The 21,648-nt window shown below is 38.4% G+C and overlaps 1 protein-coding gene and 1 long non-coding RNA gene across 2 annotated transcripts in view; one reads left to right on the plus strand and one right to left on the minus strand.

The window, feature by feature from the left end:
• SUZ12 (SUZ12 polycomb repressive complex 2 subunit) overlaps positions 1-19,140 on the minus strand; it is a 30,367-nt gene extending 11,227 nt beyond the window's left edge. Inside the window, 11 exon segments of the mRNA XM_068913937.1 lie at positions 21-126; positions 1,517-1,619; positions 2,338-2,569; positions 4,048-4,133; positions 7,265-7,314; positions 11,040-11,108; positions 15,376-15,440; positions 15,525-15,571; positions 18,401-18,748; positions 18,751-18,875; positions 18,877-19,140. Of these exon segments, the coding sequence (XP_068770038.1) occupies positions 21-126; positions 1,517-1,619; positions 2,338-2,569; positions 4,048-4,133; positions 7,265-7,314; positions 11,040-11,108; positions 15,376-15,440; positions 15,525-15,571; positions 18,401-18,748; positions 18,751-18,875; positions 18,877-18,938 (1,293 nt within the window). The 5' untranslated portion in view covers positions 18,939-19,140.
• A 337-nt stretch (positions 19,141-19,477) lies between these two features.
• On the plus strand, positions 19,478-20,834 carry LOC138061636 (uncharacterized). Its single transcript, XR_011135546.1, has 3 exons — positions 19,478-19,557; positions 19,790-19,881; positions 20,762-20,834. It is a non-coding gene; the product is annotated as an uncharacterized lncRNA (long non-coding RNA).
• Positions 20,835-21,648: the final 814 nt, after the last annotated feature.

Here is a 21,648-nt window from a genome sequence, read left to right on the forward strand (position 1 = left end):
GTTAATAAAACATTCCATACCTTCCCATCAAGTATAGTTTCCCATGTTGCTCTTTTCTTGCTAATGGGACACTCTTCCATTTCCTGCATGGCCACTTCATATTCCCCATCTAGAAGCTGCAAGCGTCTGTTAACACAAAGTATGCATTATGGGTAAAGCAGCTCACTTGTTTTTACTGTTTGCCTATTTAAGTGTAGAATGTATTTCAACTTTTCTACAAGATATTTCACATCAACTTTCATGCAACTGAATGCAGATTTTTGGGGCAAATTTATTTAGTAATTAAGCTTGAGCCTCTAGGCAAACACCATCCATAATGAAAAACGTGTCTACTGCCAAACATTAATTCAATCCCCTCCCCCCCCCCCAATAATTCCAAAAGATACAAGAAAGCTAATGCTAATACAAAATTAATACTACGATGGGAATCTTCCTGTGAAGAAATAAGATATTTTTGAGTAGAATTTTTTAGGAAAAGTAAGTTTTCTAAAAAACATATTTGGATAAATAAGCACTTTGTCAGAATCTCGGGTGGCTGTATTTTAAGCAGCTTTTTCTTGAATCTTTATTTTTATCAAAGAAATGATCTAGATTCCTACCTACACCTGGGCTCTAGATTTGCCATGGATAGAACACTTATGCTTATATGCTACACCTTCTCAGCACAACAGACTGTGGCTCATCATAAATGCCAATATTTTGGGTGTTGCTAGTATTATCATCTTCCCCAAGACAAACAACTACAATATTCACTTACCAGTAAATGGCATGCTACTTACCTTCTAAACTATCAGGATTGCTCTATGCTATGGCTACGTGTGAGTTGCCCCTACCGCACCTTCTTTAAGTATATTAACTAATGTCAAGATAACAAATATAAAAACATTTCATCACGCTTAAACTGCCTGATAGAGTAAGCTCATTATGATTTTAACTACTCGTTTAAACACGTCAACAGTAACATTTAAAGTTACATAACATGTTTTTTATTTAAATAGCAAGCACATTATTCAAAAGAGCAATCTTACTGGGATCCCACCATAGTAACGGATGTGTTATCTAGGTGCTAACAGAAGAAGATCTGTCATTGCATCAGCAAGAGGCTGAGTAGGGAGAAAATTACGGTATCAAATAAAATGCAAGTAGTAACCATACTTCAGGTTCTCTCTTTTGTTTATTACACTGACACTGGTCTGTAACAGAACCACAGGGGTTACACCTGTCAAAAACACCAATCAGGAACAGACAAACTGATGCAGATTAACAGGACAACGCTCAAGTTCATAAAAGGGAATTACCTACATTTGTTACTACATACTTCTCAGTATAAAACGCACACTGTGAAACCCTGCAGACTATTTTTTAGAAGAGACTAATTTAACAACAAAGCCTAAGCATTTTAACTACCAACTCAAGTGCAAACAGACTGCCAATAATGAAATTCAAAATCAGATTTAAGTTTAATATTAAACAAATTCATAACAACAGAAACACTGTTTATTTTGGATAATATTACCTGTTTTTATCAAATACAGTCATTTGTGCTACAAATGTCTTCTCCCCATCTTCACGGTTTGAGGAGTTTCTTTTTCTTCTAGCTGGAAGCTCCTCATTTACATCTGTATATAACAAATATTATATTCAATTGTCATAGTGACATGAATTCAAATGATCAGTTTCTATGCAATTGTAAAATGTAACTGGCTGTTGATTACGTCAGCTGTGTGATATACAACAGAAAAGGATGAAGACATTAACTAACATGCCCAATGCCAATGGAGACAACACTTTGCTGAATAGTAACCATATTTTAGATATGTTCACGTATACTTATACTCTACTCATACTAATCTGTCAGCATAAAGAACGTGGGCTTTGGCCTTCTTCCTCTTGTACTTATAAAATGAAAAAAAAAAAGTTTTGTATTCTACAGGTAGTCTTCAAGGCTGTATTATTTGTGATACAGCATATCATACCTTGATATGCTTACAAAAATAGCTTTATTTGTTCATAGAGACCACAGAGTTCTCCTACGTTACTCACTCCCACCAGCGCTGGCCCTCCCTTTTAGCATCACAAGTTATTAAAAATTGTGATTTTTATATCATATATATAAACATTATATTTATTATATTTACACAAAAATAGAAACAAAGTTTCTAACTACCAACTATATTTTAGCCCTCTCTTGAAAAAGACTGAAAACAAGTGAAAGCCAATTCAGGCGCTCATTTATTACTGCCCTTTCCCGAGTATGACCTACAGGGCAGATTAAGACAACTGCATACATGACTACAAGGTAAACCCTGCAAAACTGTATTTAAAGATTGAAGTTACCAATGTTTTCATTAGTTTCACCATTGATCAGTCCATTAAATTCTCTTCTTCCTGGGCGAGTTACTCTGAATAATAACGAGTAAGATTTCACCATATGGCTGTTGCTTGGTTCAAACTCATTGCTGGAAACTGCAAGTGATGGGAAGTTGCCTGGTTTCATTTGGCTGAGGTCTGGGTTTAAAGGCACCTGCTTTTTACCCGTAGGAACCTGTCTTATCGGACAACTGACATCCTGCAGGAAAACAAGAAAGCTATGGTTTAGTTTTTTAAAATACAAAATAAGGATGTTAAGTGTTAAATTCATATAATTCATGAATTGCACTTGTCCTGCTGTCTTTTTGAAAATAAGCCTTCCAACAGATGTAAATAAAAAAATCTGGAACAACCACCTCAGGTTTTCAACGTAAAAAACAGATACTTGAAAGGATAAATAAAACTGGCATTTTATAACCACTTCTGGCAGCAGCCATCTTTCTCAAAGTGATTAACACTAACATGAGGCATTCAGAAAGACTGCAGAACAGTCATTAACGCTAATTTAATTCTGTTTACCTAAAGAAATTAAATGTTTTGGTTATATATCTATTCCAAGAGCTTCCTATCTTCTCCTTCCAATATTACAAAGTGCACTTACGAGCAATCTGAGAGATAAAGAACCACTTACCTGGGATTTATTATATTCAGTATCTCTCAACTAGATCATGGAACACTGTGTAATATTGGAAAAACAAGGCAAGAAAGCCTAAGCACAGAACTTGCAACAAAACATATTTAAAATAACCATAAGCACCTCCTGCTTTTACCATATTTGTCCATACCATAGCAAGACAAAACAAAATTCGCTAGAAACAACATTAACTCTTAAAATCGCATCAAAACCGCTTGACATGATTGAGGAAAACATACAGTGCTGAGCGTAAATCTTTCTCTTTTTAGTTAAAAGCTACAACTTGCACTACTGAGCCTCCCATATTTCCATGGCAGTGAGGATAATTTTCCCACTGGTGTGAAACAAACATAGCTAAAGCAGTAAGCAAATTCAAAGACATTTAAAAAAAAAAAGAGAGAGAGAGGGAGGGAGAGATAAAAATTGTTTATGTGCCATAATATCTAAAATCTGCAATAATTGAGATGATCAATGTAAAAACATAGGTGCAGAAAAAAGCAAGGAAAGAGACAAGACTTGGCGGATGACTTGGGAATTCAAAACGATGACAACTTTTTCCTTTTTACTTCTAAACTCTGAAAGGCAGACTATTTTATGAATTTGTGGGTGCCTAGTTTACTTAAGCCTCTGGACATCAAAACAGAATGAACAGATTAATTAGAAATAAGAATTTAATTTCATAACGGGATATAAAAAACTGGAGTGACAACAGAGGTGGCTGAAACTCACAATGAATGAGCATGACTCACAAATAAACAACATTCAATTAAAATACAGTTGAATGTTTTTGCAAAACTTACAGTTATTTCTCAGGGAGCAGAACAAGACCCACATATATTTGTTTCTGAAGAAACCCTCACCCAGTCAACAGAAAACAATTTATATAGATTAGTCCTAAATAAATTTCAAGGCTAAAGTAATCTTTCAGCTGAAGCATCGTTTCATCCTTAGCTTCTAGTATGGCAACGTTAAATAGATGTTCCAGAATCAAGTAAACCTTTTGCTTTAACATATATATTAATATCCTGTCAAATCACTTTTACCTTTCGCTTCTTGTGGCAAACTTTCACAAGCAGTACTTCCAGGGTTACAGAATTTTGTTCATTCTCTGAGTTTTGTGATGGCTTATCTAAACAGAAAAATATTTTAGGTTCTGAAAAAGTAAAAGTCTATTCAATGTTGTAAATCCACCTGAAATAACTGCGTAACTGTAGTCACTTTTGGGCACAAAGGCCTCCAGTCAAATTCTAAATCTCAGTCCTTCTCCCCAAACTCAAGGCAGGTTCCCAGATGAGATCATATCCTACCTAATTATTCTACTACTATCAGATGAAAAGCATCACCATAGTAATCTTTAATGTTTAAAAGAGCAAGCTCACTACCTTTGGTTTTCTTTGCTCTTCTTTCTTTCTCCTCTTTCACAAAAATAAAACAACCAACAAAAACGAAAACTCCATTTTAGAACTGAAGTTATGGAGATGGATTGTGAAGACAATCCATTTGCCAAAGAACAGCATATACTATACATTTGAATGAATGTATGTTGCAGGTAAAAAAAACTAACTGAAGCTTCTGTGCAGGTTCATACAACAGCCAAAAAACATATTATGACATGAACCGAGCAAAAAACTTTTATAGCAGAAAGAAAGGATAAGGACAGATTTAAGAAGAGTCAGAAGACACTAGTTACAGATGAGAAACTACTTCCTACACAATTCTTCTTTACTGCTTTATAAACCCAGAACACAGTGTGCACCAAAACTTAAGTTCCAAACGCTACCAGCTAGAAAAATAAACGAAAAACTAGGATTGTGCAAGTTTAAACCCATGCAGAGTAGTTGTCAAAAGACTCTTGAAAGAGCTTGGAAAAAAAAAGAAGCCTTTGAAAATAAGGTTCAGCTTCACAGTCCTGCACTATGAATTTCCTAGAGCCTGGAATCTTCAGGACGGCTACTACCAGCAGTATTAGCAGCAATGCCAATTAAGAACGGCCTTTCCAAATAAATTTCACTGTATACTAAGAGAACCTTTTATCATGTGAGCTTTAACTCAGGTAAGCATATTAATCTGGAACAGTGCCCTTATATGGAAAACAAGCAAACAAAACCCCTTAAACTTTATTATATATGGGGTTAAAAAAAGAAAAAGAAGAAGAAAAAAAAGAAAAGTAGAATCATCAGCCAAAACTAAATGGCTCTATATGAAGCTACTTCTGCTCTTTTAGAATCTTACAAACATCTTTATGGGCTCACATACGTTTTAAAGCACAATGGCTTCAGCTTAGCCCAGGTCACAAAGAATATGACATCGAATGAAATACTCTGTTACACTGAACAGAAACAAAGAGTAAAGCCAGAGCGTACTAAAGACACCTTAACCCATGTCTCTTCACTTGCTTTCCTCCTGACACTATATCCACATTGAAAAAAACACTGTTTCAGCTAAACATTCTTGTAACTCAGTTTAAACAGACACTGGCAGTTTTAGCAAGCATATGAATTTTTCTTTTTTGTTTTTTTTCTTCAATTTTAACACAAGACTTCAAAAAAAAAGTCTTCTCTTAGCAAACACATTAACCCAGAAAAATAATCTATAAATTGCAGTTCTACGAGTTTCTATCCAGACAAATAAGTGCACCAATGGTGCCAGCTTAATTAAAATATCTTCTATATTTAATACTCAGTATATTATGTGCATTGCTTACGCTAGCGATATTCTTTTACACGGTACAAGCCATTATCATGATCTCACTGTATACACACTCTCGAGGTGCATGAAAGTTTTCATGGTTAACAGTAGAGTTACATAAACTAAACATTCCAAAACACACTGAAGGCCATCAAATACATTATCATTTTGAAAATCTACTATAGTCTACATTTACAGACGACTACACTGTAAGGGTAAAGCAATACAAAAGACGAGCTCTGTCTGCAGAATCTGTGGAACATTTATCCTATCCGCTCGGTTTTTTGAATTCCATACATGAGGTTTATTATTAGATAGTCTCCTGGAAGAATCAGATTTTGAAGATGCATATTTGCATTTCAGATGCACCAGGGTACACTTTCTTTTGCCACCTTTATTCTACACTTCCCTATTCTTATCATCAGCTGCCCAAGATGCCCTTATCTCTTGCGGTTTCCCAGCTAAAAGGTAACATCTAACATGAAGTTCCCGAGAGCAGGAACAAGGTGAATACCACCCAGCGAGACCAGCAGTATTTTGAAATTCCAGAAGCAGAACGTTCTTTAACCAAGAGCATGTGAAGAACTTTCTCAAAACAAAATTACAGTTTAATAAAGAAGAAGTGACACTGAAATCTGGACACTTGCAACTGTTACTTTCATACTTCTTATTGAACCAATTTGGTTAAGCACAAAATACTTAGAGGGAACATGACAGCTTCCAGATCAGAGCAGAGAACCTGTTACATGACCTCAAATACTTTTTAAATTCAAAGACTTATGACTTCATTCAGGTATTTTTAACTGAAAGATTAGAAACACCAGTTTATTTTAATGGATAAATAGCTATTTTTTTCTTTGTAGGAAAGTAAAAAGACAGTGAATTTACCCATGCCTACACAGCATAAAGAAGGTACATTTTGCTTTCATTAGAGGACTTGAATATTCTGGACTTGATAGTCCAATATTGACAGGTAATGATTGAGAGGTAATGCTGAATTTCATGCACAAAGAAACAATAAAACAACTGCAAGTTACTTCATATATGATTTCAGTTCCTTTTATAAACTCTGACATGGGCTTTGTCTTACTTCTAGGCTCTACCTGATACTATTCATTCTCATACTTCTAACTTAAATTCCAAAGCATTGAAACCACTACGTGAAGCTTTTTTTTTTTTTAAACCTACTTCAAATTCCCAGAAGTCACATTTTCAGAAAATCACTTTCTTCAGGAACTCCAAGGTCTATTTAAAGTTTGAATGGAGGATGACTTGAAGTATTTATCAAAATCACTGTGTTTTGACTAAAGCCCGAGAAGGCTTATTTGCTTAACGTTACAAATATGCTAAAACCTATTTAAAGTACACACAGTAAAAAGCTACACAATTTCCAGCTGTTAAAAGTAAAATTTGAAGTACTATAATTAATGGGACAATTGAGCATTAAAAAAGCAGCTGCATCCAAAGAGCAGAGAATATAACACACTACTAAGATATTCCCCTCACGATCTGTACCAATTTCAGAAGTGCTATACGAGATAAAAGTATGATGAATGAATTCTGCAAACATACCATTTTTATGGAAGAAACCAGTAAACGTGAGCTGCAAATGCGCAGACAAGCTAAACAGAAAAAGAAAGAATATGTTAGAACAAGCAAGTATTTGCTCTTCACAAAAAACACTCAAATCACTGATTTCCAGGACAGATCTACAACGAGAGGTAGAACCATAATGAGGAAGTCCATCCTTCTAACTGCTTGGAAATTGCCAAGATACAGCAGACAAAAGGTTGCAACCAATGCAGTTATAGATAGGTCTTCTCTTTGCAAATTAAATGATTCTTTCTCTCTATTCCAGGACTTCAACAAAAACGTAGACATTTACTCACAACAGTAAAAGGATACTGTCTGAAGCGTGTACCAGAGCTTGCCTTTGTGGGCAGGCAAACATTTCCTAGACATTCAACAACAGAGATATTTTGACGAAATTTTCCAGTACTTCAGCCTGAAGCAGGCACTTGGTACTGAAGTTTTAGTCAAAGTATTTGAAGTTTGGTAAGCAGAATCTTTACAATGGAGAAGCTAGATGGCCTTAGAAATCAGGTTTGCCAGTTACATCTAGTCCATATGCAATCAAAATAATAGTCACATCCATTCTGTTTCAGAGTACTGCAGCTTATAGCTTTGATCATTCTGCTGACTGTAGACGCATTTTACTTCAAATTGTTAAACTCAGCATACATTTTAGTTCAAAGCAAGTAGTCATAAACCCAGATTTAAAAGGGTCTCAAACATGCTTATTTATCAGGTCTAAAGTACAGAGTATTGGTAAAACATTGTCCATTGCACCAGAACATCAGATACAATCAAATACCCTCGCTAACTTTTCAAAAAAAGACACAACCTGACTTTCAACACCTTTTTTTTAACATAAACATTCCCCGAACACTGAGGTGACTGGTATTTCTCGTCATACTCAAGTTTGAGAAGGTGCTCAACACCTTTAGCATTCAAAAGACTACATCTACACCAACTTAAACCATTCATTTGTGTTACTTTTCCAGACTAATTTCAGAGACAATTCCAAGTATAATTTTTGGTTTTGAAAACATAAAACTCACACAGGTCTATAAACCGATTATTTTGCTTCAACCTGATCACAGAGCAATCCTTTAAGAGAGGATATTTACCTAGCAAGGGTCCACAACATGGAGTACAACATAATTAACTCAATAGACAGTAAATCTATAAAACCTCTAGAACACAAAAATTAGAAATTAATTTCAGACCACTCTGTATCTAGCATTGTTGCCTCTGAAACACTCTATAGAGCAGTGGGAAAAACCCCACAAGACACATCTAAAAAGGTCTTTACATATTTCAGCAACTTAGGTTAGTCTTTCAATGTCTGTTTTTGTTTTATAATTTCAGAACGACTCACATTCCCTAATCCATTCAGTGAATTATATAGAAGGGTTTTGTAAGTTATCTACAGTCTTTCTACCAAAAAAGAACATGAAGCCAACATGGAGGACTAAAATGGGTCTGTAACAGAATTGTGTAGATCAGAACAAAACTGTTCTGGAATCTTACAATGAATTGGTTAATTTCCATCACATACACCTTCACAAAAAGCCTCGGTAATTTTTAACTACATCATACATAAAGAAAACAGCTTTAAAAAAAAAAAAAGTACCATCATCCATCATACTAACTACTCATAATACTAAATATTCTAAACACATTACGTACTAAGTCACTTCTCAGCTTACTTGCATGGTACTAATTTTTGTTAATGATTACAGATTTAACATTGAATCAAATTAACTTATGAATTTGTTTGTAATAGTCATGAAATATTGTGAGAATGATCCATCAAAAGTTAAATACTAGAAGTGTTACGAATTAGGAAAAAAATTGGAATGAAAAATGTTTTGAGAATAACTGCACAGAAATTACTGCATGCACTTACAGTTGCTGAGGATATAAAAATGCTTGATAAAAGGAATAGTATTCACTATATTTCTTGAGTGCCTACAATAGTAATTACACTGTTATTAGTCTTCATACGTCTGAAAGCTTGCTTTTTTCATTTTAGGTTTTTTTCCTCCAACTCGTCTACCGACCTAACAACATTTTTTGTCTCCTTACAAACTCTGGTTCATTTACATCCTTTTCCTTTGATCATCCTGGTACAACTCTTGACAGTGCATTAATAACTTTCAGAGGACACTAATATTTATAGTCAAAGCCTAACAGAGAGGTCTATGTTATGCTGAAAGTCAAAGTACTTGATTGATCTTTCCTCTAATTCTGAGGCAAATCAAAATCAAGTATATACTCCATACAAAAAATTTCAACATGCTTATGCCTAAAGAGAGGTACTGGGATGCTAACTTTTATTTTTTAAGATTGCAAGTAACAATACTTGAAAAATTAGAGAGCTTTTTTCCATCTTCATCTGTCTATTTGACAGCACTTTGCAAATAGTCAGCTTTCATTCATTTAAATTTGAATGTATTATTCCCCCATAGAAAGGGGGAAGAAAAATTAGCAATCCCCTGCACACACCAACACCAATAAGCTGCATCTCACCTCATTTTAAAGTTCCCAAAATACATCATTCAGCTGTTTAAAGCTACACAGAAGTGGAACAGTGGTTATCCATCAAGTACAGAAAAACAAAATAACTATACATTTCATAGCATTTTATTTCAGCACTAGGAAATGTATTAAGAAACAAGAGACTAAGTATTTGCTATGCCCTTTTTCCCCCTCATTACAAGGGCAGACCAGGATGAAAATGAACCAAAATGCATCACACCCAATCTCACATCTCCGTCGAACTCTGACTTTTGCCAAATACAATCCAGCAAGAGTTCGCATCTCAAATATTTTTTCCGAAGTGAAATAGTAAGACCTGGCAGAATGCTAGCTTTTTCCAACATTCAGTGTGCTATACAATTTCAGAAAGTAAATTATTGAGGAAAAAAACTATGCTGAAGAATCCAGTAGGTTGCAGTATAATTATAATTTAACAATTAGCATTTTTAGAGTATGCACTTCTTTTCCAAAGCAACAATTCTACACTGAATTAAGAATTGAAATTATTCAACCATTTCTTTAAAGAGGGACGTTTACTATCCTTCCTTCCTTCCTTTTTCTCCCAAAAATTCAAAATTCAGCTAGAACTGTGTAAAGTTTCAGTATCAGATATATAGGGTTAGATTCCAAGAAAAATCTCAGACTAAACAATATTTCTCACTAGAAAATTCAAATGGAAAGTTGTAGGTCTTGCAGTCTTTAATAAAAGGATTTCCCAACTAGTTAACACACTATGGTTGGAGTAGAGTAAGGATACAAAAGATGTCAGTGACCAAAAGCAAAGGTAAGCAGTTCGTAAGAGACATCTTTTAAATATTTTTAAAAAGATTCAGTAAGATTTTTTTTTAATTTAACTATGAATATCACCTTAAAAATAGTAAGTATACAACTCTATAAACCCCAAATATTATGATTTTATGTTATTTTCCACAACTTTTTTTTATACCAACACACAGTGATCAATTACTGACACAGCTGACAGCCTTAAAAAAAAGGCAAATACTTATTTCAGGCTTCTACGTACGTTTTAAGAAAGAAAAGTATAAATATTAAAAAGCTTATCCCAATGCTTTTCTCCAAGTTTTAAAGTGATTAGCACACATACACATTTTAAAGTTTTGTAAGAAGCATTTCAAAAAATCAAGAACTTTGCTTATAATTAATTGTTCTTTTTCCGTACCCTTGTTGATTTAAAATCCTCCTATGCTCATTTGTACATACGTATATATATGCAGAATAATACCTGTGAGATTCTTGTTCTCCCTTCATTTTCTCTACTTTTGATAACATCTCATCTACTTTGAATGTTTTCCTGTGAAGAAAGAGCAGAAAGAATAGTTTGACATAGCCACTATTCTCATAACAGAACAAGAAAATTGGTTCAGTCTAAATTTGATTCATTTGATTTTACACCTAAAACTATCTACATACAATCTTAGCCTTCTATCCACAATGAACCCTTTTTAGAAGGGCTAGTATCACAACCGCATCACAGGAACGCAACTACAATACAGCTTTTCAAACAGTATTAAATAATGCCAGTAATTAGAAATAGACCTTTCAGAAATAATCCTACTGTTTTAAGAAGTGTCATTTAACAGCATCATATTCAAACCTTGCTATAAACGTGTCTAATATTTCAGCTTTGCTCAGGAAGAAAACCTTCACACCTTAGTGACACTTATGCCAACGATGCACGTATGAGTTAGCTCCCCAGTTATTACTCTCTTAACCTTGATCATAATTATGAAAAACACTTAAAACCTTACCTGACAAAATAGTGTTTGAAATTAATTATCAAAAACGCTTCTTTCTCCACAAAGTTATATTAAATGGACACAAAACAAAGAACAATGTACTTATGACGCCGCTCGCTGAGGGCATTCATTGAGGGGAAAAAAACATAGCTGCAGTGTAGTAGGGAATAATCACTTCCTATCATTTCTCTCAGTAAGTCTACCAACATCAGTCTGTTCACGCTTATATGTTCAGCCTGTTCTACTATACATGCCCAATACGATTAAAGGTTCATTGCTAAATAAAGTTCACTCATGAACAGAGGTTATTCAATAGTTTCCAGAATAATCTTTCTAATTTCTCTTTAAAGGGAAATTAATATTTGGCCCTAGATGCCAACAAAATTGCAGAGACTAGACCGGGCATCCTTGCCGTGTATCTTATTCTCTAAACAAACCCCATAATAATGAAAAAACACAAGCTGTTGCCAAATACTGTATTTCTTACTAAAACGGAGAGGGCACTGTCTACACAGATAAAGGCTCTGACCTCACACATTGTTTACATTCAGCATCAAATACATTTGAATGATTTGGTTACAAATCACACAATGGCTAAATAGTAACACTGAACAAGAAACACTACCCAAGTACAGGGTTACAGTCAGGTAACAAGGAGAACAACTATATTTTGTGTAGTAAACAATTGCCAATGCAAAGCTTTGCTCAGCCTAAGGTTCATAAAGATGACAGATTCACGAAGTGACTCACCTCCACTAAAGAAGGGATTATGAAAATGAAAATTGCAATGCTCAGCTTTAGAGCAAGAGATGTTAAAAATTAGGGAACTTGTTGGAAGTTCTGGATTCTAAGATTAAAAAAAAAAGTTGTCTCTACGTGCACCTTGCTTAAGCTTACCAAAATTAGCTACTGCTCTGCAAAACAGCAAGTAGTACACTTATCTTTAGAAGGCTACTGGGTGAGCCTACCAATTTACAACCTGGGGCTATTATTCAGACTAGAGAATTGCTTAAAAATAGCTCTAGAGCAAAATTCTGTCATGGCCTTGCATATTGGCTTGAAACTAGCTACAAGACATGTTTCGATGAAGGGGGAAGATTTAACGAATTTTAATGCAGTATGCTAATAGCTGACATGGCTTATATTTAGTTTTTGTGAGTATTGTTGATCCAAAAAGAACAAGGATGCAGCCTTTCCAAATGTCAAATTCAGATCAGTCAAGATGAGAAAAAGTCCTCCTAAAATAGTTCAGAAAAACTAAAAATAGCAACCAATAAATAAAAACCCAGTGAATCAAATTTGTTGCATTTGCATTAAATTTAGAAGAACATAAAAATATGGAAATTCCTCTAAACTACATCACTATTTGTATGTCATCATATTCCCAATTCAGTCATAACAGACAAAACTGAGTTTTTATAATAACCATCCCTACTACCCAGGATTTCAAGCAGCATTTACTGGTGCTACAAGTACATGCATCTTGCACATTCCTTTCTCCACCCACTCTGTTAATTATTACTGTGCCTGACTGGAATAAAAGTATTAAAAGTCACATCATAGCACGCCATTACTCTGCCAATGAATAAAACAAAATATTATTTTATCCAAACACTTAATGGGAAGCCAGTTTTGTAAACAGAATTAATATCTTTCTCCAACTCCATCATTTGGTCTAACAGATAGTAACACTAAGACTCACGTGCCAAAAGCCTGTTTCAATTCTCATCAAGGATCACTTTACCAAAACATACCTCTCAAAAAATCTTGCCAACTTTTTTCTTTTTTAAACAATACAGACTATTAGCCCAAGTTGATACACACCCATTAACTTATTACATATTAATATTTCTCTATATTTTAAGCATCTTGTCATCACAAACATTTTCCCAGTATAACACATATGGACCAACATCAACGGATACCTTCTTGGTAAAAGCAATTTTTCTTCTGCAACTAACATCCAGGAAACTACACTAGCTTATTTCTGTTGCATTACTGTGTTTTTGTAAAGAAAGTATACTGAAATGTTTTACTTCCTTCTTCCTAGTTCTAATTACCAAATTGATTTCAATAAGCCAGTATTTTCAGAAAACTAGTGAGTGAAACGACCATTAATCTGTCTGCTATGGATCAAAACACTACCTAAATAAAATCATAGTTCTAAACCACAGTATTACAGCCATTAGTAAAAATCAATATGTTTCAAAGAGAAACTAAGAATTACTTGTGCAGCTGAGGAACAGGAATTTGGAACAATGGACAACACAATTTACATACAAAGTACCACTTGTTGTTTCCCAGCAACTACAGGAGACATCCAAAGAAACGGAACAAGACGCAGGTAAAAGAACAAATGCATATTATTCAACTATAATTTAGTGCAAATAATAAACAGGAATATATTTCTGTTTCACGCTTTGAAAAGTCTATATATGTTGTTCCAGATACCTAGATGACTTGCAAAAAAAATTAAATAAATAAGCTTTAAACATTATTTCTTAAAATTTGGCTCTGCCCTGTTTCAAAATAAACATATAATTCACTTTAGTAACTGTTGTGAGAAAAAATAAGCAGCAACTTCAAGTTAAAAAAATCAGATCAAAAATCAGGATACATTCAGGACATATCAAGAAGCAGAGTACCTGAAGTTGTACATTACTGGTACAATTTTAAGAAGAAAGCAGGTGCAAGATTTATAACTAATGATACCTTATTCCAAAATGGCAAGAACATTACTCTTAAACAACAGCCAAGAGATGTGAGAATGCCAAATACAGCCTATTCAATTTAAATAGGTGTTCAAGTTCTATTGCTCAACAGATAACACAAAAGTTATCTTCCTTGGATATAAGTAAGTTTTAAATTTTAATCGTCTGTATAATCAAATTTTATTGCTATCCCTTAAGTGTTCATGATTAAGTATCTCAGTCCTACAGCAACTGTTTCCAAGCAATAAGAACTTCAGTGTTAAAATATTTTAAAAGTCTTTAAGCTCCAAGAAAAAAAAAAAGTATAATGGATGATTTTCAGTGTGAGGGGGAAAAAAATGAAAGAACTTTGAAACTGTATTAATAATTACATACACTTATATCAAGCACTTTTCAATTCACAGTATTCATGTATTTTACAGTCTATTAACACGTAGCTATCGCACCCTCAGATGAGTTGGATGACTGTTTAGCAACGCCAAAACTGAAGCCCATTTCTCAGATGTATCCAGTTCAAAGCAATCTTTTTAAACAAAGTATTTGCTGGATTTTTTAAAATGCTATAATCCAATCTCTTGCATTTTTCAGCTGTTCAAATATTTATGGAAAATAGCATTAGTATATTGGTTCCTTCCACGACAATTTAACAAAATTGATAAAAATTCTTTTAAAATAAGTGGTTAGGTGACAGTTTAAATGACAACGTTGCATATAATTAAGATAAAGCACCACTGATTTCATAAACCCTGAAGGTAGGCCTCTGGGTTTTTTGTTCCTCCGCCCCTGCCCCTTTTTTCCCCCTCCCAATAAGTTTTCTCCCAAGAGGAAAGCAGACTTGGAGAATTAGGTTGGGATCCTGCAGCTAGTTATAAACATTCAAGTACTCGCAATATAAGTTACCAGCCTAAAGATATACACACGTTTAACAATGCAGAAGCAAGTTGCTAGGTTTCAGAGATAACTGGAAAGCCATGTATGCATTTTTGAAGCTCTTCAAAAGAAAAACTCATGTTTTACATACCATCTGAAAACAGCAGGTCACTTTCCACTATTTTTTGATTTCTGCTACTTAGCTAATATTTTAAGATTACTCTTCAAAAAATAATTTTACCTTTTGATATTTGTTCGGGAGTTTCTGTGGGACATGTAAGTGAGAGTTCTGTGCAAAAATATTGGCTGCAGAAAAAAATGAAAAAAGTTAATATGCTTTAAAGTTTCCTACAAGCCCAAAGTAAAGGAGTGATAAAGATAGTTACTCACTGCTATGAGATTCCGGGTACGTAGAAATCTATATATCTGTGTTGGTTCTGAGAGAAAGAAACACATGTCATCTAATATACCTTACACCTCCAGAAAGAGAGCCTTATAATGATGAAAACGTATCCACTTTAACATGTTATTATTTTTTTAAACAACTACCAAAGTCATAGCTTAAGTGAAACATCATGTCTAAGTAAGCCTTAGTTAACAAGTCAAAGGTTACTCCACCTACTGTATTACACAAGCAATTTCTTAAGCCACCGTAAATCAGCATCATAATTCAGACAGTATGACTGTTCTTGTTTTTTCCCCCATCAAAATATGTTGTCATATGTTCCTTTGAGCCTTAGAGTCATTAAAAGGCAGGAAAAAAGCTCAACATACTACAATTTACTGTTGAACAGATAAGTTTTCTTCATTAATGAACAATGTGTCTGATATGATACTAAAATAGTATACTAAATGTATATAGTCGGACAATTTTTATCCGATTGTTTTACCCTCCTGGAAAACACCAAGGTCACTGGCGAACACAAGATACCAAGACAACACGAGGGAGTGTCAATACCTATGACACATTACAGATCATTTTAAGCTAGGAAAGTCATATTCCAAACCTTTCCTACTCATAGGATCAATTTATTGTGGTAAATTAACTACTGCTCCAAAGTGCAAACTGATGGAGGATAACAGATCCATGCTCAATACTAACACGAAAGGGTAGCATCATTTGAAACAGGTATAATAACCAAACTTCAAAAGAGCAAGACTTGTCTACAGAAAAGAGGATCTTCAGTTTAGTTTTAGCCAATCAAGTCAAATCCGTACAAAAAAGGTGAGGTCTAGGTCAGGCTCTATCTGCAAAGAATTATATTCTAAACAGAAATATACTATGCTTAAACTGAACAAGAGTCAGCCTAATTAGGTAATGTCAGCAAGAGGGTTAGGAAAGACTTGATAAAACACACCAGGGAAGAGCAGGAGATAGAGAGAATGGAGAATGCCTGAGTGCCCATACTAAGGCTGTCAGCACCATCTCATCTTTCCCCATAAAGAAAATAACCAATCATTGATTTTGTAAGAAGTATAACAGTTTATTTTTATATTCCTGTAAAGCACTTATTTAAAATAACTGGACACCATGTTGTTATTTATGGAATTCTGTAGTCAGAATTGAACAAAGACAGCATTTTAAAATCCTTCATCTCTTTTAAAGCTACAATTCAGTCTTATCTCTACATTTAGAAATATAACCTCCCTAAGAATATATTAGTAGGGAAGTGTCTTATTATTAAAGAGAAATAAATCATAAGTGATCTTAGTCATTAAAAAGTCTGTTGAAAAAAGCAAAATCCTGCTTAAGGTGAATTAGAACTACAATCACAATAAAATCTGTACATTTGAAATCAAGATAAAAAGAAAGAAATTAAGGAAGACGTGCACTTTGATAAAAAATGAAAATACTAAGTAGTCACAACTTGTAAAGCAACATTTCAGATTGTTTAGTCTGCAAAAAACCATGACATACTCGTACTTTAGAATCATATGAAAACATTTATTAAATTACACATTGCGCCCTTAAGAACGTAAAGACAGTGTACTGCTGCTTCAACTTTAGCTTTCCTGAGCAGGAAAATTCTATAATAAACTGTTTTACCTGCAGATAGACCTATGCTTCACGTGTTCATGTTACTCAGGAAAAAAATAAAATACATTTTTATCTCTTTTCTAGCGTATGACCTTGAAAAGGGACAAAAACATTCAAGAAGAATGTGATTCAATTTTACATGTGTTAGAATTTCTTAACCCAGTATTTTACTCATTGCCCTTTTCTCACAATAATCACACTACAAAGTTAGCACATTGTGATGCATTTACACTGTAACTTTTTCCTGACCATTACCTGCACAGAGGGGGCAGGGGGAGGAGAATCCCCCCCCCCCCCCCGCCATCTCTAACACAGAACACTTCAGCACTGAGCAAACCTCTTAAAGGTCCCGTTTATTACTTGACCTATTTGCCAAAAGGTATTTATTGATCATATAGCTGCGTTAACAGGGCTAAGATTCAAGAAAGGTGACGTTATTAAAGATTTGACTCGCCACCAAAAACTCCAGCGTGTTATCAACGCTACCGCTGTCTACAGCGAACGAGTGCAGGCAGTGACAGCACCAGTCCCAGAACCAGACCGTGTATTTAGAAAGGCATTCAACATTTCCTTCAGACCCTATCCCCTGCACAGGAACCTCTTAATACAACGTGAGTTTATTACTGCTCTGTGCTTTTGAACCAGGTTTCCGTGAACAACTTTCTGGTGCATCCAGGGTGGTGGTGGGAGGGGGATTCTCCTATCTGGGACTCCCACAGGGCGACGGATGGGTCGCAAAGGTCACTTTCCAATATGAAACCTCAAAGTAGGGGACAACCATGCCAGACAAAGAAGAACGAAGCGGAGCGAAGCGATAATCGCCCCCTTCCCCTAAAGGGGCACTGGAAAGGCAGCGGGCAAGGAGCGGCGAGAGCCGCCTCTCGCCCACCTCCCCCTGCCGAGAGGCGGGGAGGGAGCCCAGCGGCCCTGCGAGCCTGACGGCAACTGCTAGCGAGGAACCAAGTTCAGCGGCTGATCGGAGACGCGCACCCGCCCCGGGGGCCTCTCGCCACCCTCGGGCACGCCGGCCCGAGCCCCGCTTCCGCCCGCGCCCCCGGCCGGCCCCGGCTGCCTCCTCCCCCGGCCGTGTTTACCCCCGGAAGCCCCCGCTCTCCGCGGCCCTCCCCTCCCGCGGCTCCCGCCCTTTCTGCGGCGGCCCCGGCCGGCCCCGCCGGCTCGGGCCCCCCACTTCCTCCTCCTCCTCCTCCTCCCCCGGCCCGCTGCTCACTCTCGAAGGCCTGAAGAAAGAGCTCGTGGTCGGCCTGGATCTGCTCCATCTTCGGCTTCTTCACGGGGGGCAGCGCCGCCGCCGCTGCCGCCGCCGCCGAGGAGGCCGAGGAGCCGCCCGAGTAGCCGCTTCCTCCGCCGCCGCCGCCCGCCGCGCCGCCGGATTTACCGCCCGGAGCCGCCGCCGCCGCCGCCGCTGCCGCCGCCGCCGCCGAGCCCCCGAACCCCCCGCCGCCGCCGCCGCCTCCGCTGCCGCCTCCTCCTCCTCCTCCTCCTGCGGCGGCGCCGCCGGCGGAGCCCGAGCTGGGCCCCGCGCCGCCACCGTGCTTCTGAGGAGCCATGGGCCTGGCCCGGAGGGGGCCGCGGCGGGACGGAGACCGAGCGGGGAGGGAGGGGGCGGCTGGGGCGGGTGGGGTGAGGAGGGGGGAGGGGAAGCACCGAGCTCCAACTCCTCTAAGTCTCCTCCGCTCCGCTCTCCTCAGCGCCGCGGCCAGCCGAACCCGACGACGGCGACGCGCCCGCCTCCGCCGCTCGCTCATTGGCTCCGGGGATGGCGCCGCACCGCCGCATTGGGCGGCGCGGGGTCCGCCCCCGCGTGACGCACGGATGGTTCTGGAAGAGTTTGGTTGGTCGGTGCGCTTCACCGCTTGGCGCTTCTCCCCTCCCCCTCCTTTGAACTGAATTCGCGGGAAAGGGCCGCTCGCCCTCCGGCGCGGGGCATGCTGGGAAGGGCCGGCCGCCCTCCGCCTGGCGCCGCCCGCCCGCCCCTGCGCGCCCGTGTCCGCCCCGCGCCGCGCTCCGCGGGGCCCCGCGCCCACCGCCGGCCGCGTCCGCCTGCGGGGGGCCGGCGTGCCGCTCGCCTGAGGGGAGCCGCCCCCTCGGCGCTGCCCGCCGCCGCTCGTTGAGCGAGCGGCAGCCGGCCCCCGGTTGTCAGCCTCGGCCCCCGGTTGTCAGCCTCGGCCCCCGGTTGTCAGCCGGCCCCCGGTTGTCAGCCTCGGCCCCCGGTTGTCAGCCGGCCCCCGGTTCTGTGGTAAAAACGGCCGTGCTGGATCGGACCTGAGGCCTGGCTTGTCCCCCAGCTTTAGCCCGGCCCGTGAGCTTTCCTCAGAGGACGGGACGGGGAATGTGCCGTGGGGGCAGGGCGGCCTGCAGTCTGAGGTAAAACGTTTCAGGTCGTGTTCTCCCCTTGCCGGGAGGCGCTCAGTGTCCTCCGCGAGGGCCCGCGGGGTCACCGGGGAGGTAAAGGTGCCGCCGAGGGCTGCCAGCAGCTCACCGGCCCGGCGGCCGGCCTGCGGGGCGCTCGGGGAGCTGCGGTGTCCTGTGAGGCAGCCCGGCTGCGCGCTGGGAGAGCTCAGCGCTGGCTTTATTGAGTCAAAGTAATCCTCAGCAGCGGTGTGGCCGGCTCCGTGCATTGAAGGTTTTGACAGCTGTCCGGTTCTGTTGGCTATCTTCTGAGAAACTTTTTGAGAGCAATCGTACGAGGTAGGGTAAGAACAGTTCATGCGTGAAACACAGCTGCAACTGATGCTTGGTCTGTACCCCCTATGTTTCTCTTGTAATTCCTAGTGTTAAGGAAAATAAAGCGATAATAAATATTAAGAGGAAAATTACCTGTCAAACTCAACCATGCTGTAAATGTGCCTTACTCTGTCAACAGAGGGGACTTCTAATCTGATGTCTCACTTGTCTGTTATTAACCTTACTGGATTTTAAGAGGTAAATATATGTGTGTGTGCTTATATATATATGTATATATGTGTGTGTGTGTACATATATTTGGGCAAATAAATTGTTACTGGTTACTGTTTTCTTAGGTTTTTACTCTTTATTTTGTGACTTTTTTATGATTCCATGATGTTTATCATTTAATTTCTGAAATGTTTATTTTTCAGATCTCCTCCAGTTTTCTTTCTGCTGCACTTTTCATCTTTGATTTTTGTTTTGGGAAGATATTTTCTTCTGTGGTGCCTTTTTTATTACTCTTCTTTCTTTGCTTCCAGTTTTATCAGGTGTTGACGCTTTCCATGCGGTCTTTTCCATAATTTATTTCTACCTTAATTTTTATACATTTTTGTAAGTTCCTCCTTGTCTCCTTTTCACCCACCTTCCTTCCAAGCAAAAAGTGATATTTATAAAATACCCTTTTACACGCTTTATTCTGCTTATCATCATAGTATTTGTGTGCTTAGTATTTCAGTTTCCTGATTCTTCAGCTTCCTATTGATTTTCTTTGCTGCCCACTCATTTATTGTTGCTGAACATTATCTTTAATTACTTACTGGCAGTGGCAGTGTTTGATGCACTGTACATTTCTGAGGACAGACACTTTACGTGTAGCTTCCTTCTGTTCTCTTAATACCAGGGGACTTTCTGGTGATACTTCTGTTGCACTGGGTATTTGCCAGTCTTCTGAAGATTTGTAGAATAAATAGCAACCGCATGTCAAATGAAGAGCATCTTCAAGCAATCAGAGGTCGATCTTGAGGTTAGTGATAACCTGTGCCAAGTGACAAAAGGTAAAAAATATTGCAATATGTGTGAGAGAGCCTCCTAAATATTGCATAGCTGCAGTTTCGTCCTTGGAAGTTGTTTAGTGCCTAAAGTCTATCCCTAAGTGCTTCCTCCCTTCTGTTTATGAGGCTCTGATACTTCTGGTGGCTCATCCTCCTAAATTTCAAAACCAGGAGGAGGAGCCAGAGGGCAACTTTCCAAACGGGAGTAAGGAAGATAATTAGGCAATTAATCTCTGGCGCTGGAGTCAGATCGGCTTGTGAATGGAGGAACTAAGGATGCGCCTCTAGCCTTGAGCGGGGCAGAGTATCACAACACAAAATATGTGCATATGGGCCCTCTGGAAACATAGGTCAGACTGCCAAATACTAAAGCTTCCATAGCTTTAACATGTTTTCCTTAATTTGTAAAAAGTTTCTTCGTTTTTTCATTTGTTTCTTTAGACCTCCTGCCTTGGGCTGTTCATACCTACATAAAAGAGTGTAGAGTACTATTCCGATGCATGCTGCAAAACTCTGAAGCAAAACATTTGGGTCTTCATGGTGTGAGTGGCTAGAAAGAGCACATGGCATGAAAGAACAGAAGTAACTTTATTTAGGACAGAAAGAAAACAATTGGGTTTTTTTGAAAGACAAAGGGACTTATCATGCTTTCTTCGGAAGAAATGAGCTGTAGCATGAGGCTGTTACATCATGGACTTGCCTAGTAATATAGACGGCTATAGATTTTACAGATGCA

This window comes from Struthio camelus, chromosome 19 (genome assembly GCF_040807025.1).
Source record: "Struthio camelus isolate bStrCam1 chromosome 19, bStrCam1.hap1, whole genome shotgun sequence".
Classification (NCBI taxonomy): Eukaryota; Metazoa; Chordata; class Aves; order Struthioniformes; family Struthionidae; genus Struthio; species Struthio camelus.